At 38.2% G+C, this 27,554-nt stretch overlaps 1 protein-coding gene across 1 annotated transcript; it reads right to left on the reverse strand.

Annotated features, from left to right (window-relative positions):
* Window positions 1-172: 172 nt before the first annotated feature.
* Window positions 173-27,554, reverse strand: ccdc40 (coiled-coil domain 40 molecular ruler complex subunit). Its single transcript, XM_057844724.1, has 23 exons — window positions 27,426-27,554; window positions 27,181-27,291; window positions 26,926-27,048; window positions 23,486-23,608; window positions 23,309-23,396; window positions 21,243-21,322; window positions 21,015-21,102; window positions 20,800-20,927; window positions 17,585-17,668; window positions 17,280-17,499; window positions 14,878-15,035; window positions 14,094-14,216; window positions 13,804-13,925; window positions 10,488-10,731; window positions 10,225-10,407; window positions 5,228-5,473; window positions 4,852-5,065; window positions 4,609-4,778; window positions 4,448-4,539; window positions 4,210-4,324; window positions 838-1,026; window positions 712-759; window positions 173-571 (listed from the first exon to the last, which is right to left on the reverse strand). Exons 1-23 carry the CDS (start codon window positions 27,552-27,554, stop codon window positions 338-340), a joined length of 3,312 nt encoding a protein of 1,103 aa, XP_057700707.1. The 3' UTR covers window positions 173-337.

Raw genomic sequence — 27,554 nt, forward strand, 5'->3', positions numbered from 1 at the left:
ATAAGGGGAAAGCAATGTACCATCCAAAGTATAACATGGAGATGGGGTCCTACTGACCTCAGGGACTTTGGAAAACAGATCCAATTCCAGTGTTAGGTACATTCTCTCATACAAATGTGCAAACACCCAGCATATCCTTATTGGGCCAGGGAAGAAAAGTGGGTCACTAAAAAGACTGTTGTGTAAGCACAGCCTGAAACAACAGTTATGAAATGTTTTGAGACCAGTGTAAATGCCTTGCTGGTTACCACAAGAAAAAGAAGTTCATGTTAAAAAAACAACATTCTATTATAAACTCGCTGTACAGTATTACGGCTTTATCAATCACTCGTGTATTTCATCCAACGCTGCTCGAGCTTTCTTCAGAATCTGTTTGTTCCGCCAGCGACCGCAACACCTTCCAAAGTGTCCCCTGGTACTTTGGCATCTCTACCCACACACGTTGAATGATAGTGTTAATAGTATGCACTCGCGCCGTCTCACCCTCCAGAGCAGCTTCAAGCGAAGAAGTGCTAGATGGAGTGCCATCAATTATCTCCTCAATCTTCTTGGCCTTGTTCTGAAATTCTTCCTGGAAAAGCAGGACCGACCAGTTTGACGCCAACTTTGTAATACTCCAGAGTTCACGAAAAATGAAAACATTTTAGATCTGACATCAAAGATTAGTCATATTTTCAGGTTATCAATAAATCACAAGAAAAATGCTCTTACCTGACCGTCTTGCAGTTCTTTGATCTCCTGATCATACTCTTTCACTATCTAGAATATACTCTATGTCAGGTAGGTGTACAATACACTTGTCAATACACTTACAGGCAGTAAGGATAAATTCCCAACCTTGTTTATTTCTTTGAGCTTTCGCCGCAATCCGTCATTGATCAGATTAAGCTCACCCTTGTTGGTAGCTTTTTGGGTACCACGAGACATGACCTCATTGCGCTCAATGATGTATCCTCTCCTTTCCACAACTGCTACACTGTCCTCCATAAGCCGTTCACGCTCCTTTATCAGCTGATTAAGCCAACGCTGTAATAATAATACATACTCAGTCCATACTCCATAAGCATCCAATGCTTTGTAATGCACGTTAGCAAGTTACTTGAACACTTTGCTCAAAAGATCCAATCTGAGATTTACATACTGTCTTTTCCTGATAAAACGTGGCCTTCAAACAACACCACAGATGATATATAAAGAAATAAAGTTAAATCTGGGGATGTGGAAGGTCATGCCACATGATTACGTTGACCAATTCAAGCTTCTAAAAACGGTTACTCTAACCATTGAAACTTGCACTGTTACACCATAGTTACTTCAAATCAAATATATTTTGTATAGCCCTTTACAAAACCCCGATAGGTCCCAAAAGTGCTTTACATCAACGAAAAATATAGTTCATTATAAATAAAAGGCAGGAAAGTATTATACAATAAAATTGAGAAAAAAAAAGACGCATCGCGTTAAAAGCTAAAACTGCAAATAAAACAATAAAACAGATAAACTCTAAAAACATTAATATAACCAGGCTACCCTAGTCTGGAGAAAAGGTGAGCCTAAAAAAGTGGGTCTTTAACGGCAATTTACATACTTGTACAACTTAGTATGTAAATTGCCCCTTTCCTTGATTTGACGTACAGTGAGGAAAATAAGTATTTGGAAATCCTGCAGTTACGGGGCAATTGCCAAGCAGCTTGGTGATGTCCGTAAGATCCACTGTTGGAGCAATTATTAGACAATGGAAGAAGCCAAACATGACTGTCAGTCCCCCTCAGACTGGGGGGCCGTTTACATGGCGACTCTCCGAGAATACGAAAAATTTCAAATTTGCATTTGCATTTGCATCTCCATTTGAACAATGTCGCAATTCCGCATGAAAATGATGTAGTATTCATGCCAGGCCCTAAGGGGCAGTGCAGATTTACAGGGCGACAGAGAATGATGCACTTTGACCCCACCAAGCTCCCTCAGCCCGGAAAAAAATATGCCCGCCTACTCGAAGTAATATCATTTTTCTTTTGTTCAAAAAGGCACACAAATTGAAACATTCAACATATTTAATTTAAAAATATTATCAAAACAGTAAATTAAAGCCGACATTCCGCCATATTTTTTTAAAAATGTTTAGTAGAACCGCTGCGCACGCCCAATGTGACATGTACGAGTGCTGACGTTAACAGCGCTGTCTCGCGCGGCAGGAGCCTTTGATATGCATGCCGAGGAAGCCCCCCTCAAACCCCCGCAATCGGATTCTTCCACTTTGGAGGCAGGATTCAGAATTTTCCGTCTTTGCCTTCCGTCTTCGCCGACACCATATGCACGCGAGGCGAGTCCGGTACTCAGTCATTGCGTCTTTGTGTCGCAGAGTTGCCATGTAAACTGCCCCTGGGGCTCCATGCAAGATCTACCTCGTAGGGTCTCAATGATCCTAAGAATGGTAAGGAATCAACCAAGAACTACACAGGAGAAGCTGGTCAATGACCTTGAGGAGCTGGGACCAATATTTCCAAGGTTACTGTTGGTAATAGACAAAGACGTCATGGTTTGAAATAACGCATGGAACGGAAGGTTTCCCTGCTTAAACCAGCACCTGTCCTGGCCAGTTTTAAGTTAGCCAATGACCATTTGGATGATGTGGAGGAGTCATGGGAGAAAGTCATGTGGCCATATGAGATTAAAACAGAACTTTTTGGTCTTAGTTCCACTCATAGTGTTTGGAGGAAGAAGAATGATGAGTACCATTCCAAGAACACCATCCCTACTGTGAAGTGTGGGGGTGGTAGCATCATGATTTGGGGTGTTTCTCTGCACATGGGACTAGACGACTGCACTTTATTAAGGAGAGGATGGCCAGGGCCATGTATCTTCCCTCATTTAGAGCATTGAAAATGGGTCGCGATTGAGTCTTCCAACATGACAATGGCCCGAAGCAGACAGCCCGAATTTCCAAGGAATGGCTTTGTAAAATGATCTCGAGTGGCCTAGCCAGTCTCCAGGCCAAAACCCAATAGAAAATCTTTGGAGAAAGCTCAAACTCTGTGTTTCTCAGTGACAGCCCAGAAACCCGATTGATCTAGAGAAGATCTGTGTGGAGCAGTGGTGCAAAATCCCTGCTGCAGTCTGTGCAATCCTGGCGAAAAATTACAGGAAACGTTTGACCTCTGTAATTGTAATTAAAGGCTACTGTACCAAATATTAACAGTGATTTTCTCAGGTGTTCAAATGCTTATTTGCAGCAGTATAATACAAATAAATAGTTAACAAAAATCATACACTGTGATTTCAGGATTTTTTTTTTAGATTGTCTCTCGCAGTGGACAAGCACCTACCATGAAAATTTCAAACCTACCCATCATTTCTAAGTTACAAGCACCTACCATGAAAATTTCAAACCTACCCATCATTTCTAAGTTTGAGAACTTGCAAAATCCCATGGTGTTCAAATGCTTATTTTCCTCACTGTATTTCTAATGTATCTCAAATGTGTCTAGATTTTGGCTTCATTTTACTGACACGTCTCATCCGCCTCTCCAAGAAGGTATTAGGTAGCGATAATTGATATGAGGTTATTGTTAGACCATCAGGACGGAGGGCTCCAGATGTTCATAATTGTATTGACGGTTCGACCTATCGACCCAGCGCACTGTGTCCCGTCATTACATTATGAAGTCTATGACTGATAACAGGTTTCAGAGAAAGTGCAGTTTTAGTAGGGATGTTAATCACCAATTTCACTATGGTACGATATTGATGTTTTTGGGACAATGATGCGATATTTGCCAATATTACAGACTTCCTCGATTCAATTTGACTCAAGAGCCTTCATTCGATTTAAGATATTATGTACAAATTTAAAACAATCAGATACATTTAATATAAAGCAATACAAATACAAAGTTTTGATGTTTTTGAGATTTTTTTTTGTTGAAACATTTAAGACATTTGAATAACAAAAGTCTTTTTAAATGGCATTTGCAATAGTTCTTAATCAGTATAACGATCCAAACTCATTAAGCTTTATGCCCGTGTTTTTCAGCAACACAATAGAATCCCTTGGATTGTCAGGTAAATACAATCACCTGCAAGTGAGTAAAAAAATCAGTGTCAAGCCCTAAAATGTACTTGAGATGACATACCTCAAACACATGCGTCTGCTGAAATTTCCAACACAACATACTCTCTGATTCTCTCAGGACAAGACTGTTTTTGTACCTCCATACGGTGAACGTCGTCCCTCATACTTTTGATCTCTTGTTGGCCCTCTTGCACCACTAAACGTGTTTCTTTCATGACATGTGTCTTCTTTTCCCATAGCATTATCTGACGCCTGTTACACCGAACACAAGTATAGTTGTATGCATCGTTAAATAAATGAGTTGCAGTTACAGTATGTTTACGTAAACAGTAAATGACTTTTAGTTGATTAGGGATAAAGAAACTGTCAACTGACTCGGCCTCAACCAGATTGCTGAGAATGCTCTCTTTTTCCTCCTGTATCCTCTCCAGTTTAGCCTCCATTTCTAAAGATCCACGCTCTGCCTCCTAAACACATATAATGCATTAACGGACAACATTTTGAAAGTAATTAGTGTATTATTAAGGGGAATATGCCTTGAGTTTATGAAGGAATTCAGTCTCCATCACAGCGTTCTCCTGTTCCAAAGCATAGCGCAGTTGGGCGTTTTTGTTCAGAAGAGTGTTGAGCTTCAGCAGGTCTCTTTGAAGCAATTTATTGCTCTTCTCCACCTCATTTTCCTCAAGGAGCACAATTTCAAGTTGGCCTGAAAGAGAGAGTAACAAGGAATATATATCTGATCATTCGTAAGTGTTTGCTAAATCTAACATCCTACATACGTTCCAGATAAAGCTTCTTCTGACAGATTACAGTGTACTTTGCTTGAAGTTTATTATATTCCTTGTTGTGTGTCTGGATCGCCAGGGTTAGCCCTATTAGTATTCCTTGAAGCTTCAGCCACAGCTGCTGATCATTCTTGATTTTTTGTGATAATGTCTCAATCTGTGTTTTTATTGATTCTGCCTTGATTTGCAAAGGGCTGAGGTCTTCATGCTGGTAACACAAGCACACATAAAAACATAAACTTGAATAGCAAAGATAGAGTAAACTTTAACAAGGGGAATCCCAACATTATCTGTCTATGTGCGGGAATCGCCTATAGGGACTACCAAATTATCTTTAATTATAGAGAGCTAGAAAATCAGGATTCCTTACCCCAGTTCGTGATGCGATAAGATCAATTTTCTTGTTGATGTTTGAAATGGTGGTTTGCTTCTGTGAGATGAGTGCGTCGATAGAAGAACTGTTTGTCTGGTTAGATTCAACCACCTTGTTGTACTTTCTTATTTCCTCATCAAGCTCCTTCTGCGTTCGGGACAGGTTTTCCAGTTTTTCATTGATCACATTGCTCTCGAGGGCGGCTGCCATTACAGAACTCTCCAACTGCCACAGCTGATAGATCTAAACAGAAAAAATAGACCCGGAATTTCACATTTGCCTCAGTGCATATATAAACATATGTTTTAAACATATCTTGCCAGTACAGCTACAATCAGGGCCGGTTGTAGGCGGGCATGTATGAGGGGACAGTCAGAAATGTGTAGGGGGCATCATATGCAGTGTTGTTAATCTTACTTTAAAAAAGTAATTAATTACAGTTACAGATTACTTCTCCCAAAAAGTAATTGCGTTAGTAACTCAGTTACCTAAATGTAAGAGTAATTATTTACTTGACAAAGTAACTGGTGATAATTTTTAATGTTTTTTTTTTTTTTCAAAAAAACAAACGGTCACACAATGTGAAGTTTAAAGAGTTTTTGGGACAATTGGCCCTAGCCCAATTCTTTATCCTACACTTAAGTAGACACAGGGGTATTGCGGATATTGCGATAACTAGATAGTAACCTTTGCTATGTGTGGAAGTCATTTAATGTTGTGAATCAACCGTTAAAGTTGTTAAAATTGCTGCCTTTAATGCATTAGTTCCCTTCTGTCTTCTTTTGACATGTGTAAGTTTTAAAAACTGTTTCATCATTTAAAGATAGATTTAAGTCAAGATTTTGCCAATTAAGGGGCATTTTAGATAAAAAGTTACTTAGGTTCACTAGGAAGGTTCTCTACAACAGAGCCTTCCTGAGAAGTCTATTGCTTTAAGATGGCGGCTGTTTACTAACGCATCTAGTTCTTTATACATGTAGCTAATGCCGCCGTGTCTGTCATTTGCATCTCGTTCTATATATATGTGATATCTACAGTAGCATCATGTGGGCCTAGTTTGTAGGCTATCGGCTACAATCAGGTATTATTGGAGCCACCTAGCATCGCATTTACAACGGCGTCACAACTCCCTTCCCTCCTCCCCACTCCTGCTCTGCTCTACTGTCTCCGTGACTCCATCTCTCTCAGACTTTTCTCGCGTCATTCAACCAACATTGTAACGCACGCCTTTCCTGCCTCAGTAACGGCGTTGCAAGGATGAGAAAACTAATTAATTAGATTACTCACTACTGAAAAAAATAACGCTGTTAGTAACGCCGTTATATTCTAACGCCGTTATTAACAACACTGATAATTTGTGAGGCACTGGCTAGCAAGCAAAAAAAAAAGAGTTTCCACCTATCGGTTATAAAAAGTCAGAAATAGTGCTTTAAACTATATAAATCAAGTTCTGTAAGAAAAAAAAAAGTGACTTTTTGTGTGTGTGTTTTTCAGCCATCTGTATTCCAAATCAAAATTGGGAAATCCCTTGTTGATAGTCAATTCACCTGTGCTCATCAAGTTCCATCTCTCCTTCACCTCTACCTGCACTCTGATGCTCTACTTTGGACAGAAATGGGGATATATGACTGTAACCGTTATGCAATTAATCAATGTTTCTCAACTGGTAATTTGTGACCTAAAAGTAGTTTATGTTGCCTAGGTGGGTTACCTAGCTTACCTCTCTCATTCCTCCTTGCTGCGAGCAAAACACTTTCTAAAATACATTTGCAAGAGTAATGCTGTTTGAGTCAAATACAAATAAAAATAATACATCTTGTTACAGATTACAGGGACTGCAGTAACAAATAAAATGCTTGTAAAACAGCTGGAAATTATGATGAGCACACACACAAAATTGTTAGAGGTTATACAGTGTATCACAAAAGTGAGTACACCCCTCGCATTTCTGCAGATATTTAAGTATATCTTTTCATGGGACAACACTGACAAAATGACACTTTGACACAATGAAAAGTAGTCTGTGTGCAGCTTATATAATAGAGTTAATTTATTTTCCCCTCAAAATTACTCAAAATATAGCCATTAATATTTAAACCCCTGGCAATAAAAATGAGTACACCCTTAGTAAATACGTACATCCCTAAATGTCCAAATTGAGTACTGCTTGTCATTTTCCCTTCAAAATGTCATGTGACTCGTTACAGGAGTGCTGTCAGCATTGCTGCAGCGATTGAAGAGGTGGGTGGGTCAGCCTCAGACTCAGACCATATGCCGCACTCTACATCAAATTGGTGTGCATGGCTGTCGCTTTCTTAAATATCTGCAGAAATGCGAGGGGTGTACTCACTTTTGTGATACAATGTATCTCAAAGAAAGGCAATTAGTTCATAGATTGATTCATTTTGGTCATATAAACACATAGCATCAGTATTCATACCTGTCAAGTTGTACCGTTTCGGCGTAATTTGTACAGGAGAGCACTGATTTTTAAATGTGTACGCCGTACGTTCAAAATCTGTACGTTTTTCGTGCATTACATTTTTTTTTTCTCCATTCGGATTTTGTCACCGTTTCGGCAACGAGACAAGGTGCGTTACTATGCGTTACTACGTTGGTTGAATGACGCGAGAAAAGTCAGAGACATGGAAAGGGAAGAGTGTTTGTTGTTACACTGTAGCAAACGCGATGCTAGGCTAGGTGGCTCCAATATTTCCTGAGTGTAGCCGACAGCCTATAATCTACACCGTAATATCACATGCATATAGAACTACATGTGAAATGACAGACTCGACGACATTAGTATACAGCCGCCATTTTAATGCAGTAGACTTCTCAGAAAGGCTCTGTTGTAGTGAACCTTCCTAGCGAACCTAAGTAACTTTTTATCTAAAATACGCCTAAATCGGCAAAATCTTGACTTGAATCTATCTTTAAATGATGAAACAGTTTGAAAACTTTCACATGTCGAAAGTAGACAAAAGGGAACTAATGCAAAAACGGGAGCAATTTTAACAACTTTAACAGTTGATTCACAACATTAAATGACTTCCGAACATAGCAAAGGTTACTATGTTTTTTGTTTGTTTGTTTTTTTAAATGAAAAAAAAAACATGAAAGGCAACACCAGTTACTTTGCCAGTTAACTAATTACCCTTACATTCAGGTAACTGAGTTACTAACTCAATTACTTTTTGAGAGAAATAATTTGTAACTAATTATTTACTTTTTAAAAGTAAGATTAACAGCACTGGTCATAAAGAATGAAGTGACGAAAGCGGAGATTTTATTCTGCCAATTTATTGCTGAACACAATTTGCCTGCAAGTATTGCTGATCTCTTCTCAGAATTAGCAAAAGAAATGTTCCCTGACCCAAAGATTGCATCGGTAAGTTAATTTTATCAAATGATCTTTTTAATTTATAACTGGACACACTAACGCACTACCTTCAAGTCAAACTGAATTGCGAGCTGAAGTGCCATGAAGTGAAGCCATCAAAAGACATGATAGAAATTGCCAAAAGTGCTACATACAATTATAACAAAAGTCACCATCAAATTTTTGTAATCATGATGTTGCTGAAAATATTGATTGTTCTTTGATTGCACCAGGTTATACGATACAATATTATTAATAAATTCATATTATTTTTAAAATTGAGTTTTATTTTTGTTTCATATTGCACGCTATACACAACGTTGTAAGATTAGTCACCAATTAGTAAGGGCCTACGTCACTATTTGCAAGATTGCCAACGGCCTCGGGTTGACAGACTACAGCTCAAATACCACATACCATATTAACACAATATTAGACAAAACTCTTGAGTGAGAGCCTCTCACTCTAATCGCATTTAATTGTCATTGTATTCATAGCCAGTAGGCTAAAAGACAGCAGCTAATCTGCTACTTTAATTCAAGACCAGAGTAGTTTACCTCAATTATATGCCTGATATGTAAAGAGCATCGTTGAACCATTTAAATTCACAATTCATGGGAATAGCCGACCAAACAAACATCAACACATACAGTACGGTATGTAATAAAAAACAAGGATGGGCAGTTTATCTGGCACTAACCTGTAAAGGAGGTGGGAGATGTCATTTGCATCCACCATCGACTGTATTATTAGCACATGCTAATATTGATGCTGCATTCATGTGTTGTTGGAGTAATTGAAAAAAATCAGCGCCAAACACAACAAAAAAGCGCCAGTCACTCAACTGGTGATGTATCATTGGATCATTAAAATAGGCTACTGCTATTTGAAGCAACCAGGGTTGTTTTTGGCAGCCCTTTTAATTTTCTTCTTAGTCTTTTAGGTGATAATACTTATTAGTCTTTGTCATATTATAGTCATCTCAAAAATGTGTTTGTCATTGTCTAGTTTTTGTTGATGAAAACTTAGGACTAATTTAGTCCAGTTTTAGTCGACGTTCACTAATAATGTTTTTGCTTGTGAAATTACAAATTTTTACTCCCAAAATAAATACCTTATTAATACCGTTAATAATACCATTTTAAGCATGTTAATGTCTCGTCATCATCATGAAAAAAGTGTTCGTTGAGGGAATATTTACGTTATCATCATCGTTGACGAAAACAGCGCTGGTAGCAACCATGTTTTTATCCCACATTACGACTTTACAGCACATCAGAATGATTTTCCAACTTGGGAACTCAGATCCCCCAAAACACATGCAAACAGCCAAATCTCCTGAATGTGCTTCGCGGAAGTGTCAACTCATGCCTATCACAGCCAAAGTTACGTGCATAAATTACTATATCAAGGAGCCATGTGCAGATTTTGTATATGGAGTGATTGTATATTCTGTATATTCATTTTGTGAGTGTTTTAAAAATGTGCTTTCTCAACTTCTAAAATTTTGATTTGAGGGGCCAAGACATTTATTTGAGGGAGCACTGCCCCCTCTAGCCCCTGCGTAGAGCCAGTCCCGGCTACAATAAGCATACGCTATAGAAGCTCTTTTTACCTTCTCTTTCTTAAGAGAGGCTTTCTTGTTGGTGAGACGCTGATAATACTGAGCAGCCTTGCTGTCCATGAGCTTCTTCAGCATTTGGGTCATAATGAAGTTCTCCAACTCCAAATGCTTAGTTTTGTTTTTTTCCAGTTTTCGTCTCTGATCGGTCACATCACTTTTAAGGCCGTTATCCTCCTGAAGAAACAGAAGAAAAGACCAATACCAATACGCTGGTCAATCAAATCACATCTGCCTCTGAAGCATCACTTATTAACCTTAGTGAGTTCTGTGAGTGTCCGTTCTGTCTGCGCCACAGCACGAACGTAGGTGCTGTATTGTGCCTGCAGTGATTCATACTGGGTCTGTTTCTGACTGATCATCTTTTTGGAGACATCACAGTCCATCAGGGCGCAGTTCAGCAGCATTGTCAGAGACTCACTTTTCTCTTGCAGCTCGGAAATGGATTTCTTGTTCCCTTCAATCTCTCCATCCAGCAACCTCACTTCATGCTCTGCCATGCTATGGAAAACATGGGTAGTGTGATTATTAACAAATATATCATTATCAAATAGAATAATTACATCATTTTTTATTAGTGTTGCACTGATACAATTTTGGCTCCCATTACAATTCTGTGGGATCGGCCGGTGCCAGTATTCTACTGATACACTATTTAAAGAACCCCCCCCCCCCCCTTTTTTTAATACTAAATTACTGCATACTCACTTGAATGTAAAGTAATGGCTATCATGGCTTGGTCAGACACGGCTTAACTCATTGCCTGCCATTGACGGCGCAAGACGTTCAATCCATCTGAAGATGGAGGGGTAGCAGCAAATGAGCAAATCCTACTAGTTACAAATTTCAAATGACAGCAGAAGCATTAAAGATACCATTCATCAACCCTGCCAACATGGACGGCCATGTTGGTTGGGGCGAAGTTCCCATTAAGTCATAACTAGTTTATTTCTCAAGCTATATTTAAGAGATTATTTTATCATTGTCAAAGGAACTGCTATTTACTCATTGGTAGCCATTGATGGCGCATGACGTCATAGCTATTTTAAGTGGGAGGGATGGCAACAACGAATGTTCATTCGCTGCATGCATACTCCTTCGAATAGAATGGACGTCTACTAGTGAAAAACTCATTTAAATTCACAGAATAAGGAGGCGAAGGATGTGGTAGGACAACCCATGGAAGCTTCACCATGACAACGCACCTTCTCAATATATATCCAGAATTTTTCCACATTTCAGCTCAGGCCAAAAGAGTGTGCTCTTTCAAATGGTGTAAACAAAGTGATAAACAGCCCTCCCCTCCCTCCAAAGCGATCAAAGTCTGCAAAGACTTGTTTTTTTTTTTCATGTTTCTATCCTGACCTAGTACTCTGTGGCTGAATCTGCTTAGAAAACGGTCAACACCCCGTGGCTCTATGTGGGCGCTCACAGATCCAGTCTTGGTATTTGGATAAGACAAAATGTACAGGTCATCTTAAGTATGCCAAAAACATTTTAGTTTCCTTTCCTAATCAAAAGGAACATACCGTGAGGAGCAGAAGTATTTGTAACCCTTGTGATTTTGCAAGTTCATCCACTTAGAAAATAGGTAGAGGTCTGAAATTTCAATCATAGATGCATTTCGTCTTATAGTCACATAATCTAAAAGAAAAAAGAAATCCGGAACTCACATTGTATGATTTTTTAAAAAATAATTTATTCATAATTTACTGGGTTTGATAAGTATTTGTACCCCTGACAAAATCAGTGATAATATTTAGTGCAGAAGCTTTTGTTTGTAATTACAGAGGTCAGACGCTTTCTTGTAGATCTTCACAAGGTTTTCACATATGGAAACCAGGAATTTGGCCCATTCCTCCACACAAATCTTTTCTGGATCTGTGAGGTTTTGGGCTGTCGTTGAGAAACACGAAGTTTCAGCTCCATCCAAAGACTTTTTCATTGGACTGAGGTCTGGAGACTGGCTAGGCCACTCCAGAACCTTGATATGCCTTTTACGCAGCCACTCCTTGGTCAGCTTGGCTGTGTGCTTCGGATTGTTGTCATGTTGGAAGATCCTACCAAGACTCATCTTCAAGACTCTGACTGAGGGACGGAGGTTGTTGCTCAAAATCTGACGACACATTTTACTATTCATCCTCTGCTTTATACAGTACAGTCGTCCTGTCCCCTTTGCTGAAAAGCAGCCCCAAAGCATGAGGTTTCCACCCACATTCTTCACAGTGGGGATGGTGTTCTTGGGATTGTAGTCATCCTTTTTTTCCTCCACACACAACGAGTGAAGTTTGCACCAAAATGTTCTACTTTGGTTTCATCTGCGTCATGCCTTGAGTTGAGCTTTGTTAAGATTTTGCCCTAGTGTGTCAGGTCATTGTGATTATCCATTGATTTCTCTTTTTGTGGCCTGCTTCTGGTGTCTTGACCAATCCGCTCTCTCTTGTATCAACCCCTGTGTCTCATTGTCTCGTTACCCCAGGTCTGTATTTAAGTTCCCCATGTGCTGTCTGTTCTTGTTGGGTCTTTGTCTTTCCATGTGTCGATGTCCGTTGAATTGTTGTCGATTCCTACGTCATAGCCCTCGTGTTCAAGTTCCTGAGTTTCCCATGACGTTTTGAAATCTTGTGTTTGATCCCGTGGTCTTTTGTTTGAACTTTGTATTTTTGTTAATTATCATTACACCATTACACCTGCTGTTTTCCCTATGTTTTGGTCCAACTCACCCATGTAACTTGACAATCTGACCACATGACTTTCTCCCATGATCCTTCTGCATCATTCAGATAGTCCCTGGCAAACTTCAGACGGTCCTTCACATGTACTTGCTTCAACAAGGGGAACCTTCTGAGCAATGCATGATTTTAAACCATTGCATTGTAGTGTTTTACTGACAGCAGCCTTTGAAACTATGCATCTCTTCAGGTCATTGAGTATAGAGCCTGCCGTGTTGTCCTAGGCTGAGACCTCACTTTTCACATCATGGGTGATGCCCCACGAGGAGAGACTTTACATGGAGCCCCAGTCCAAGGTAGATTATCAGTCACATTCAGCTTTTTCCATTTTCTTACAATTGCTGCACCTGATAATTTATTCTCACCAAGCTGCTTTCCAATTGTCCAGTAGCCTTTTCCAGCTTTGTGGAGCCCAACAATTTTTTCTCTGGTGTCTTTCGAAAGCTCTCTGGTCTTGCCCATAGTAGTGGTTGGATTATAACTGATTGTAGGGGGCACAGGTGATAATATTGAGCTGAAACGGGTGGTGGGTAGGTGGTTACTCATAGGGTAATGGGGGACTTTTTTAAAGGTAGACTGACAACTCTTTGAGTGTCATAAATATTGCTGATTCTCAGGGGTACAAATACTTAGGAACCCCAGTAAATTACAAATAAATTATTTTAAAATATCATACAATGTGATTTCTGGATTTTTTGGGGGGATTGTCTCTATGAATGGAAATGCATCTATGATTGAAATTTCAGACCTATTTTCTAAGTGGTTGAACTTGCAAAATTGCAAAGGGTGCAAATATTTCTGCTCTTCACAGTATGTCCTACTACATGGAAAACATTCTCACCTTACAGCCTCCTGAATTGTTCCAAATTCTTCATTTTGCATCCTCATATTGAGCAGGCTGGCGTTCCACTGCTGCAGCAGTTGTTTTTGTGCCATTGCCAGAGATTCCATTTGCATTTCAGCCTGAATGTACATTTGCATAAACGTACAAATGAGTTACCACTTCACCACTAGTCTACTGATCACCAGTAAATTGCGGGGCACATAATGAAGGATCAATTCAGCTATCTTTAAAAAAAAAAAACGTCTTTCAGGATGTGAAAAAATTGCAGGCATTTAGTGCGTGTTTACCTCAGAAAGAGCCTCCTTGGTTGCTTGTGTTGTCTCTGCCTGGGCACTAGTCTGAGCAACATATAGGTCCATCTGTTGTGTTAGTCTGTCCAATTCCCTTGTAAGGCGATCTACATATATATCCTGTGGGTACAGCAAATTTCAGTTACAACTAATCCTTTGAGTTATTCCCATCAGAACTCAAAATGTTTAATGTATAGTACAGTGGAACCGAAACATTTGTGGTTACATTAAAAATTACCATTAGCATTTTTTTATTCTCTGTTTTCAAGCTCAGGGCAAAACCATGTGAAATATAGAAATAAATATTTGGTGCCACCGCATGGATCTTGGGGTAAAGGAATTATAATAAAGTGAAGATAGGAATTTCGTTTAGTCGTGCTTCAGCCTCGTCTAACAGAAAATTTTTCTTGGCTGCTATAATGTATCATCTTTTGAAAATTGCACTCCTCTTTGGATTTCTCACTGTAAAATAAAAACTGATGATTTTTCTTTCTTGTTAATCATTAGATTAATATTTAGTTGTCTACGCATTTTACCGTCAACCAACTTATGGCATGTACGTATCAAATGTCATTCCAAACCAGACAATTGGACTACATTCCAAACCTCTTAGTTGACACTGATATGATGCAATATTAGTTCTGTGGTTCAAGACAGCAAAATATGCCAGCAGTTTACACAGTGCATTCATTCCACACAATGCAATCATTCTGAACAGTTGTGTTTAAACCTCACCATGTCTTTATTCTTTTAATATTGAATTTAATTTGAGACCGTTTACCTGCTTTAATTTCTGGTCTTCAGCCACTGTTTTATCAGTTCCTACTTTTTTTGTGGCATTCTTTGTGGATTTTACATTAGCTTGAAGTTCGTCACTGAGCTGCTGTGTGAAGGTGACATGCATCATCACTCGTTCTAGTTCTGTCTGGAGTTTGGTTACTGTGCAACGAAAAAAAAAAAAAAAGACACACACAGGCTATATTAATAAAGAGACCCTTGCAATGAGGTTGGAAAAGTGCAGTTTCTATAATTCTACTTTTGCAAAAGCATGCCAGAAACATTTTATTGAGATAAATGAGAACAGTTTAAAATCATCAAAAACTGCATAACTTTAGCAGAAACTATCATGAACCTCGAGTACCATTTCTATAAAATATCCGGCGACATTTTGTAGATATGTTTTTCCTTTTATTCACGTAAACATACTGTATATATCTGTTCATTTCATATCGTTGCACATAATTATTCTTTGTTCTCATAACAGTGTGCTTTTCTACTTTTTGTACATCTGGTAACAGGACAAGGACTCTTGCTCAAGGTCGTGAACAGGGTGTTCTCCTCGCCTTAGGTTAGTGTTAAGGCTTTCCACTGTTTTTATCTAAGGGGTTGGCACTAGGCAACCGCTTGAAAAGTAGACTATTATAAACTGTATGAACTTGAAGGTCAGGCAGATCGACTCGGGAGCGCCTTGTGGTGCTTCCGGGGGCGATATTGTCCTGGCCGGCCAGCTCAGCTCTCCTCTTTTCTTTCCTCATTAAAACTTTTTAAAGATTATAATTTATGCGTACCATCTAGATAAAATATTTGCTCACTGTAAATTTTAAACATCTGAGTCCTATGATCACGCTGGTGTGATCAATCATGTGGTGACTTTAAAGCACCATGCAAAAAAAAAAAACTTCCACACAGAATGCTGCAGTCAACATTATTTGAAAGGGAAACTGGATTTTGTTGGATTTTTTGTGTTGGAAAATTTTATTCGAGTTAATCACAGCTTAAAAATTAATTGATCGTAATAAATCACAATTCAAACCAGCTCTAAAATATGCCATATTTTTCTGTAAATTATGGTTGGAATGGAAAGATAAGACAAGACAGATATATACATTCAACATACTGTACATAAGTACTGTATTTGCTTATTATAACAATAAATCCACAAGATGGCATTGACATTATTAACATTCTTTCTGTGAAAGGGATCCACCGATAGAAAGACTTGTAATTCTTAAAAGATAAACGTGAGTACAAGTTATAGTAATTATATATTAAAACCCCTCTGTATGTTTTCGTTTTAATTAAATTTGTAAAATTAAAAAAAAAAAAAAAAAAAAAAAAAAAAAAAGCTCACCATTGTGGAAGGTAGTGATTGAAATACACCACAAGGTGTCAAGGGTGGGCGAGTTTTAAATTAATTAGAGATCTAGCCAAGTTTTTCTAGTGCATTTTGCCCCTCGACTGACGCCATAGTTTCCAGGTTCATTGTACCTTACGTTCGAGTGTTGACTTCACAACGTACAAGACCTCTGATAGTTTGTATATTGTGACTAAATATTGCCATCTAGAGTATTTGTTGAGCTAAACGAAATGTTTGAATAGAGTTTGACCAAAGTCTGAGTATTATTTTGAACAGCTATTTTGATTGGGAATGCCAGTTCTCTTTGCATTGAGCTCTTTTCTTTTTGTGAGCTTTATTTTTTTTTTTAGAGATAGGAACATTGTTTTTGTTGTGCTTTCAGAAAATGATACTGTAGCGACTTAACTGTTCCGCCCTAATGCATAATGGGAAGTTGGGCAACAATGACTGTCAGTGGTGGCTGCAAATGGTATATCTTCTCTGCGTTGTGTTCAATACAGGGTGTTAAGAAAAAGATTATCTCCTGTCATTCTTCCCCACGTCGCTCGCCACAGTAGTTATAATTGTTGTGGAAGAGATGCCAAAGCTTATGCCAATAAATAGCCCGGTCCCAATGAATGCCTGTGTCTACTCCACTCGTTTGTCTCTGCCTCTTAGCTCTCAGTATACATAAAACGGCGCCATCGTAGTCTGTTTGTGGCAATGCATGAGTGGGTCGTTCTGCCATGCGTTAAATGCGTTAAATATTTTAACGTGATTAATTTTTTAAAATTAATTACCGCCTGTTAACGCAATAAATTTGACAGCCCTAATATATTATGTGAGGGGGGAAAAATGTCCCAAAACAGCTTGAAAAAGGCTCAGGAATTTAAGGTTTTAAAAAAAAATCTTATTTCTATTTTATTTATTTCTATTTTGGCTGAAAGGAAGAATAAAATGCATTGTGTAGAATATACGTTGTTGATTTACAGTGCATTAGCAGAGCAATGGTAAATGTTTCTGATGATGTAAACATTTTGGTGAACATAAAGGAAAAATTATCTCACCATTGGCTCTGATCTTGGTGCGCTCTTCAGTGATGCTGGAATGGCATAACTTAACTGCCTTCAGATCATTTTGTGCCACTTTATGTTTGCCTTCAGCTAAGACCTTGGTCTTCTGTATACCATCCAGTCTTGCCTGGACCGTTTTCAGCCTCTGCTGTTCCCCATACAACACAGCATAGAAATCCTCCGTTTGGGTTGCCTCTGTCTTGGCAAGCCCCGTCTGCAGACGTAGCACAAAGAACGACATAATTTGACATTCCCCTGATTGTAATTGTGAACGACTGCCACAGGGATTTGTACCTCACCTCTTCATGCAGTTGCACTCTCAGCCTCTCAAGTTCTTTGAGGATTTGGAGCTTCAGTGCTGCTTGCTGTTTCGCAAGCTGAGGCTGTCAAGGGATGACGCATGTAAATTAGAGCCATATTTAAATGCACAAAATCCATTGGTTTTACCACTTTCATGCATGAATTATGATTCTTATTAACCCTTCCAGGGCACTCATTGAACTCATCGGCTGCCATTGACAGCGCTAGACGTCCAATCCATTTTGACTGGGAGGGGCGAATGAATGAACTTTCCCCCCTCCCAGTCAAAATGGATTTGATATCTCGCACCATCAATGGTACTGAATCCTGAGCATTTAGAGTTTAGTCTTCACGGTCTAAATGAATTGGACATCCATCGCTATCAAAGGCATGTAATTAGTCCGATACTATGAAAGGAAAATCAACCTTACAATGTTAATAGGGGATGTAACCAGTGTGCATTTCTGTTTTATTCATTTTAGTTTCATTTAGTTTTGATTAACATTGCAATAATTCATATATTTCCAATTATAAAAAAATTATAATTATAAAAATACTAATGAGCAATAAATAATATATATATATACATATATATATATATATATACTGTATATATATTAGGGCTGTCAAAATTATCGCGTTAACGGGCGGTAATTAATTTCTTTAATTAATCACGTTAAAATATTTGACGCAATTAACGCACAAGCCCAGCTCAAACAGATTAAAATGACAGCACAGTTTAATGTTCGCTTGTTACTTGTTTTTTGCTGTTTGGCGCCCTCTGCTGTCACTTGGGTCCAACTGATTTTATGTGTTACACCATGAGTGAGCATGGTTTAATTACTGACATCAACAATGGCGAGCTACTAGTGTATTTTTGGATTGAAAATTTTACAAATTTTAATAAAACGAAAACATTAAGAGGGGTTTTAATATAAAATTTCTATAACTTGTACCAACATTTATCTTTTAAGAACTACAAGTCTTTCTATCCATGGATCGCTTTAAGAGAATGTTAATAATGTTAATACCATCTTGTTGATTTATTCTTAAAATAAACAAATACAGTACTTATGCACTGTATGTTGAATGTATATATCCGTCTTGTGTCTTATCTTTCCATTCCAACAATAATTTACGGAAAAATATGGCTTATTTTACAGATGGTTTGAATTGCGATTAATTACGATTAATTAATTTTTAAGCTGTAATTAACTCGATTAAAAATTTTAATCGTTTGACAGCCCTAATATATATATATATATATATATATATATATATATATATATATATATATATATATATATATATATATGTATGTATATATATATATATATATATATATATATGTGTGTGTATATATATATATATATATATATATATATACACACATACATACATACATACATATATATATATATACATACATGTATATATATATATATATATATATATAATAGTTGATAATATTTAATATAATTTTAAATGACCAAAAATAGTCACTTGCCCCATATAGGCTTGAGGGTCTTAAAGTTCCTCTGACACAAAAAAGCATGTTTATTTCATAATACACGCGGTATTTTATGCTCCTGAATGAAATGGGCCGCTTGGATGTGTGTGGAAGCAATCGATATATTTATTCACTGTTTTGAATCACTCGCCATGAAAATGACTTCCGGCTTGAGTCTCGGGTTGAGGACGAAGGCGAATGTGATGTCAGCGGTAGAGATTATCTTCACAATACAGCCTAACTATAGCATGAAATACGAATGAAGGTTCAGCTGATTTTGCCGATTCATTCTTTTTTGTGTGTGTGTGTGTGTGTCACGCCAGCCCAATGTGCTGCAGGCTTTTGTTGTTACACCAGGGAGAGTGGTGTGAGGCTTTCTTGGATTTCCAAATGACTGTGTTCTTCACGAAGAATAGGCAAAACAAGTCCGACAATCTAGAGACCATTGGACGGATGACGAAGTGAGTAAGTTATATGTTTTATGTTAACTATTGGAATCATGGCAAACGTTTTAATAAGGAGATGGCTTGCATTTTGTGGGTGACAATACTCCCTGTCCACCGAGAAGGCTGCTCGGGCATGGACCGGCAGCTTGTCGCACACCATGTTCGCCGGCCGATAAAGGCGTGCCTGCCTATATAGCGTTTTCCTCGACTTGGCCCCGAGCAGCCTCCCCCGCTCTTGTCTCCGGTTCTCGATTGTGTAGACTTCCACCCCCCTCGGTCCTCTTCGCGTGCCTGTCTACAGAGCGTTTTCCTCGGTTTGGCCCCGAGCAGCCCCCTGCTCTGACGTCGGCCAGTTTGTCCACCGAGAATGCGCTATTTTTGGCGTTCATTCCCGTCTGATTCCCCGGCGATGAGCACTGCCTGCCTGCTGGGGCCACAGCAGGACAACGAGCCGTAACTTGCTCGCCGCTGGGGGCTGGCCGATTGCCAAAGACAATCACCATATCGCTGCCGTGTGTCACCTGAGTCGGGGTAGTTTTGTGTGATTTTTCGTTTTCGAAAGGCGAGACTTGGAAGAGCTGCTCGGTTCAGGTTAGCATGTCGCCTAGCTGTCACGCCTCGGACTAACTCTAGTGGCATAAAATACTGTTTGGGAGGTTTAAGAAATCAGCAGTTTTGACCCTCATGCAGTAATTTAGCCCTGTCGTACTGAATACATGCATTTTTAATATTTCATATTCCATTTAGCACAAGAATGTTATTTGTCATGACCATACCATTTACTTAGGTAAAAAGTATATCCTGTAAAAATATTGGAGTAGAGAGATTAAAAACAATGATGACATTTTGCTGCTCTCTGTCGTATTTTCCTCGTTCTGAATCTTTCCCATTGGGCTGCATTCTAAATCAGCTGAAATCGTTACTTTGCCGTCATCATCGCCCAGATAGAGGCGCTAGAGCACTATAATGGCAGGCGTGGCTACACGGCAGATTAAAAGACTCATTTCTCGTCATCTGCGTTTTCCCAAATTTTTGCATATAGTCGAATCGTCTCAAAATATGAGTTAAGTTTTTTTTTTAATCGTGTCATAGGCACTTTGAGTGTCAACTTTTGAATAGCTGTCCACTGTTGTGACTACTGTATCTGAAAGGGTTAAGTTTATTGTCAAACATCTGCAGCTACAGTGCTTGCTAACGTGCAATCATTCAATTTACTTCATCCGCAACAGATAATAATACCAAAGGAAAAGTTACATACATGATCAGCATCAAGAACAACAAAGTCTTCTTCCTGGTTATCCTCTATAGTTGTCTCCTCTTCATCCTCCTGCTTGACCAGGTTTATAACTTCCTGGGTTGACAGAACTTCAGAAACATTTTCCAACTCTGAAAAAAAGAAATATTATGTATATGTATATGTAAACTTGCTAACTTCTGATTGTCATAACCCAGGAATGTTTGTAATAAACAGACCAGACTGAGTGTTCACCACAAGGTTTTCTTCAGCACCACTAATGTATGGCAATGTGTCGACATCAATTAATTCGGATATAGGCTGATGCTGTGACAACAATGACAGTGAAAGGATAAGCACACCAAATCTGCAGATGCAGATTTTATTTTTGTTCAATTGGATTAATAAAAAAACAACAAAATTCTGAAGCATGTTGTGTAGGTGCGTCTAGAGTACTAAACATATACCGGATGCTGTGTTTCTTCCTCATCGTCTTTTTCCTCCATGATGGTCACAAGGTTGTGAAATGGAAAAACGTTTTCCTGCTCTGTAAAGCAAAAACAAATTAACAGAAAAGATGAACGCTTTCAGGGACGGTGGACATCTATTAAAAATATATTATCAACTTAACCCATTCACTGCCAGCCGAGGTCACAGAGTACGTGTTGTGGTATTTAGTAAAAAAGGGAAATTGATATTGAAAACATCTATTGACTGCAATAGACGTCCAATTCATTTCCATTAAAATAGATTACACATTTATTGCCATCAAACTAAAATTAAAAACATCCAGGCGCAAAGTACACACTGGCCACACCTATTTAATTTTTATCTTTATTCTGCTTCTGTCTTTTTTTTTTTTTTTTAATTGATTACAAATTGTTTTAATATATTAAAATTCATTTTTTAAATTATTATTGTGTATTTATATATATATATATATATATATATATATATAATATTATATTATATATTATAAAAATTTAAAGTTTTAATTTATTTCATTTAGAATTATATACTGTATATACTCATTGCTCTTTTTTATTTTTTTTTTAAAATACTTTTTAATTTATTACTATTTAAATAGTTGGGTTTTTTTTGTAAATTCAAAATGGATTTTAATAATAATCCAATTCTTTTTATTTTAAAATCATTCATATATTTTATCATCACCCATCACTAAATAAGTTTCGGAAACACTAATACTACAGCTGGATGTCAAATAGGGGCCAAAAATTTTTGTTCTAGGGCCAAATAAGCGTAACACACAAATGCTATTTTTAGACAAGGCTGTGTGATGTCACCATCGTAAACCGGAAGGGGGTCTACATCCAAACGCACTCGCACGAAACCCGTGCTAGTACTGCTTGTTTTCTGCCGGTAATCTTTCAAAAAACAACATGCCAGGTAAACACTGCTGCTATGGAACTTGTAAAAACGACTCTAGACATTATGATATATGAAGGATGTTTTCTTCATACGTTTCCCGAAGCCTAAAACTCAGAGGACAAAATGTGAACAATGGATCAACTTGTGCGGACATCTTCAAAAGACCAGTTTAACGGCAGCAAGGGGAAGCCATTCCCCTTCATATGCAGTAAACATTTTGTTGGGGTCCATGGTCCAACAGATGACAATGCTGACCCATTGTCTGCCACAGCCTGCCCTGAAGAGGTAAGCTATTTTGATATTTTTACTTATTTTTAGCGTGGCGTTTTGCCGTGCTGCTTTTGTCTGACAATGAATGACCAGAAACAAATTAAAATGGTATCTGACTGCCACTTTTGTTACCTTTTCTGTTGTAAAGAAACAACTTTAGTAAGGGGAAGTGTAAATAAATTAATAGAATTAATATTTGTTATTAATGAAAAAATTAAAAGTTCGTTGGCTGTCACTGAGTAGCATTTGCGATTGCTACACAAAAGTAGCAACATAAATTACCCCCGAGAATGGTCAGAGACGTAAGACAACCGGAGGCTATTATATATAAGAAAGACAGGGCATATGGTGGTAGAGGATAGCTTTTTGAAACAGGAAAATGTCATTGTCAGTGGCGCAAGGTAATGCACACAAGAAAAAGGTGTCGATAAAAAAAGCTACCACTGGATCAGGTCGACTCTTTTTCCCATGTTTTTCAGCCCTTTACACATCTTTTTTAACTGAACATTTGTATGTTCTTCCACCTACTTACCAGTGAATTTGGCATTAGGGACATCATTTACGGACAGAATTGGTAGGTTTAGCTCAGTAAACATCGCGTTCGTACACTATTTAAATGCATCTAGCATGAGGGGCAAATGCAAGTTTGACCCTTCCTAGCAACAGTTGCGAACGTCATGAATATTAATGAGCAAATGTGACGTGTTACATGCGGTACGCTATTGGCCCCTGAGCCACAAGTTCGAGACGCCTGTCCGATACGAAAAAAAAAAAAAATCATCATTTAAAAAAAAAAAAAAATCTTAATTCCTTAATGAAAGGGTTAACTTGCATCCTGATCGTTATCACCCAGCAATATTTGTAATAGACAGACCAGACTGAGCGATCACAGCAGGGTCATCTTCAGTACCACTGCTGTATAGCTGTGCACCCACATCAATCAGTTCAGATCCAGGCTGATCCTGTGACAATAATGAAAAATAAGCAATAATTTCTTATGATTTCATTAATAAAGAAAAACATCAAATCCTGGGCATATTGAAACTTTTACCTGTGGTAAAGTAAACATGTTTGCTTGATCAGCATCTGTTGCTTGGTCAATTCCATCCTGATGCTCCGTTTCTTCCTCTTCTGCCTCCATGCCCACATCACTTAGTTCAGATACAGTCTGATCCTGTGACAACAGTAATAACAACAATACATTTGTTTCAAAGCGGCTTTCAAAACACCCAAGGACGCTGTATAAATGTGAGGCAAAGATGGATAGGATAATATGAACAGGTATGCTTTGAGTTTGGATTTCAAAAGTGGGAGTGAAGCTGAAGTGTGGAGGTCAGTTCAGTTCCAGTTCAGGTCAGGTCATTTCTAGAGCTGGAGGGCAGAGTGCCTGAATGCTCTTGAACCCATGGTGGTCCATTTAAACTGGGAGGGCTGGCAGTGGCGCCACCAGGGGGTGGCCAGGGGCTGCCGTGGCCACCCCTATAAATTGATTGGCCACCCCACTGGCCACCCCGCTTGCCAGTATATCGTTAGATTGTTATAGCATCAGTTATGCATTTCATCCCAAATAAAGCATTTATTTTGTTTTTTTAAATGTAGGGCTGTCAAATTTATCACGTTAACGGGCGGTAATTAATTTTTTAAAAATTAATCACGTGAAAATATTTATCGCAATTAACGCATTCGCTGTACGACTCATTCACGCATTGCCGCAAACAGCCTACAATGGCGCCGTTTTATACACAGAGATAAGAGGCAGAGTGGAGTAGATACAAGCATTCATTGGGGCCGTGCTTTTAACTGTGAAAAGCTTTGTCATCTCTCCCACAGCACCTATAAATATTGTGGGAAGTGACGTGGGGAAGAATGACAGGAGTCCATCTTTTTCTTAACACCCTGTAGTGTACCCAACACAGAGAAGCTATAGCATTTGCAGCCACCACACACAGTCATGGTTGCACCACTTGCCATCATGCATTTGGGCAGAACAGTTAAGTCGCTACAGTATCATTTACTGAAAGCTCAACAAATACACTAGATGGCAATATTTAGTCACAATATACAAACTCACATTTATCCTTTAAGAATTCACTGAAAGAATGTTAATAAAGTTAATGCCATGTTGTGGATTTATTGTTATAATAAACAAATACAGTACTTATGTACAGTATGTTGAATGTATACTGGACTGTCTCAGGAAATTAGAATACACAATATTCTAATTTTTTGAGACAGTCCTGTGTATATATACAGGACTGTCTCAGGAAATCAGAATACACAATATTCTAATTTCCTGAGACAGTCAGGAAATTAGAATATTCTTTCCATTCAAACAATAATTTACAGAAAAATATAGCAGATTTTAGAGATGGTTTGAATTGCGATTAATTACGATTAATTAATTTTTAAGTTGTGATTAACTCGATTAAAAATGTTAATCGCTTGACAGCCCTAGTTAAATCTATACCTTATGCCTAATATATACATAACACAATAAAACAGAATTGTTGTGGAACTCAAAATGTTGACTGGACAGTTATGGACTATGCACATTTAATCATTAGTAACATCAAATATTACACAATACACCAAAGTATATCAGTAGCCGTGTCCTTAAGTCTTTCTGATAGTTTTCCCCTGACCTTTTTACTGCAATAATATAATGAAAACCTGAAATTATGGCTTTTAATTTTGGCCACCCCAAGATTTTAAGTGGCCCCATCTGGCCACCCCTATGAAAAATTTCTGGAGGCGCCACTGAGGGCTGGTAGAGAATCATGGTGAGCAGGGCCGAAGAGACAGAAAGTTAGAACGTGGAGAAAGAGCGAAGCGGTCGGAGAGGAGTGTTTATGATGTGTAGAAGGTTGGTTGGAACTGGGTTGTGAAGAGCTTTAAATGTGAAAATGAGAATTGAAGAATTTATTCTTAGTTTTGTAGAAGCCAATTTAGTTTATGGAGGATGGGATTGATGTGGTGTGAGGCAGTGGTCCGTGTGATGAGCGTGCTGCTGAGTTTTGGAGTTGCAGTTTCAGGAGGGATTTGTTAGAGAGACCAAAAACGGAGTGAGACTAGTTACAATAGTCAGGAAGGTGAGAAGGCTGCAGAAAAGGGTGACAGCACACTATAAAAAACAATTTTTGTGGGTTGTAATTATGAGCTATATAAATTCTGTATATTACACTAACATTAGTTGGGTAAGCAAGTGAACTGTATTAAATCGGTTAGAAATAACTCTCTTTACCCAATTTTAATCAGTAAAAACTTCCACTTGAACAAACAAGATAATTTCTACCCCTAAATATTAGGTCTGTGCTCAAGACTGCGCATGCGCCAACGCGTCTTCTTTGAAACTGAAAGGAGGACCTTTTTTTTTTTAGCGGGACACTCCAACTGGGATGGCATTGTACAGTAGCAGGTAAGTTTGAACTAACTGGTGTTTTTTTTTTTTTTTTTTGACAATGCAAAAACATTACAAAGCCTGGCATGCTGTGTGTTAAATTATGAAGCCCCTATGATAAAAATGTTTTTATATTTTATTCCCGGCTTACGACAGCCATTCCTGATGGCTAGCTAACAATGTTCTTGAGAGCATAGCAATGTGAGTTGCTGGTAATAATGTGTCTTAATTCATTCTTATTTTCTAATCCTAATTTATTATTATTTTCTAATTAACTTTTCAGTTACAGCGTACAGTATTGTCAAATATTTCACCCTTCAGTATAATTAAGTGACAATTTTTACCTCAATTTTATTGAGTACATTCTATAGGTTGTTTTTTTTTACAGTGCAGTGTGGGGAGACCGAATTTAACAAATTGTGGGCGGTCAGACAAGTTAGGAGGTGAACCACACTTGAAGCGTGCCGGTGATACCAATTGAAAAAAGTCTGTCAAAAAGAAGGCAGGGGGTATCAAAGGCAGCTGTGAGGACAGGAAGAATGGGAATGGAGAATAAATCAGAATTAGGAGCACAGGAATGGCATTAATGATTTTGAGTAGAGCTATTTTACTACTGTGACGGGGACAGCAACCGGATTGGAACTGTATGTTCATAGATGTGTCAGTGATGAGATTGTAGTGGAGTTAAGAGGCAAAAGACTTTACTAGATTTTTTGAGATGAAGAGTAAATTGGAGATGGTATGTTGAAATTGGTGGGGAAAAGGGCTTTTTAAGAATGGGTGTGATGGTGGTGATTTTAAGAGATATCTTATTATTTTGGAGATTTAAAAAAATGACAGAAATGAATCACAGAAATGTGTGGAAAGAACGTGAAGGGGAGAGAGTCAGACAGAACAATGACTGTGAAAGATTCAAGAGAAAATTAGCCATTATGAAATTGCATTGTCCCCTTTTAAAATAAATTTAAAAAATAAACTTAAGACACCCATTCCTGATGCAGATGTATATTTTTTAAATCATAATTTTGATTAATAAACAACAACAACATCTTGGGGCGTATCTTTTAGGTGTGTTGAAAGTACCAAACATTTACCTGCGCAACGGGCGTCATGTTTGCTTCTTCGTCGTTTGCAGCTTGGTCATTTGCATTCTGCTGCTCTGTTTCTTCCTCTTCTGCGTCCATGCTTGCACCAATTAGTTCAGATCCAGGAGAATCCTGTGACAACAATAACAATGAAAGAATAGACACCTAGATGCAGATTTTTTTTTTTCAATCTTATGATTTGATTATAAACAACAACAAATAAATCCTGAGTCATATTGTTTAGGCAGGTTACCAAACACTTACCTGTGCATGTGGAGATACGTTAGTTTGACCATTGTTTGCAGCTTGGTCATTTCCATCTTGCTGCTGTGTTTCTTCCTCTTCTGCATCAATTACTTCAGATCCAGGAGGATCCTGTGAAAACAATGACAATGAAAGGATAGACACTTATATTCAGATTTTTTTTTTTTTTTTCATGATTTAATCACAATCAACAACAAAATTCTGAATCCTGCTGTTTAGGCAGGTTGTGAGTACTGCACACTTACCTGAGCATGTGGAGGTACGTTAGTTTGACCATTGTTTGCTGCTTGATCAACTCCATCCTGCTGCTCTGTCTCTTGGTCTTCTGCCACACTTTCCTCCACATTATCAAGTTGGTCGTCAGTGCTCTCCAT

Source organism: Corythoichthys intestinalis, chromosome 8 (assembly GCF_030265065.1).
Source record: "Corythoichthys intestinalis isolate RoL2023-P3 chromosome 8, ASM3026506v1, whole genome shotgun sequence".
NCBI classification, from domain to species: Eukaryota; Metazoa; Chordata; class Actinopteri; order Syngnathiformes; family Syngnathidae; genus Corythoichthys; species Corythoichthys intestinalis.

Bases quoted from the DNA above. Each gene is read 5' to 3' on its own strand.
- ccdc40 (XM_057844724.1), bottom strand. From the start codon at position 27,554: ATGGAGAGCACTGACGACCAACTTGATAATGTGGAGGAAAGTGTGGCA. The intron at 14,217-14,877 runs GTAAACGGTCTC...CTGTACCCACAG, and splicing joins AAGACCAGAAATTAAAGCAG to GATATATATGTAGATCGCCT. The intron at 5,066-5,227 runs GTAAGGAATCCT...TTGTGTTACCAG, and splicing joins TTATCGCATCACGAACTGGG to CATGAAGACCTCAGCCCTTT.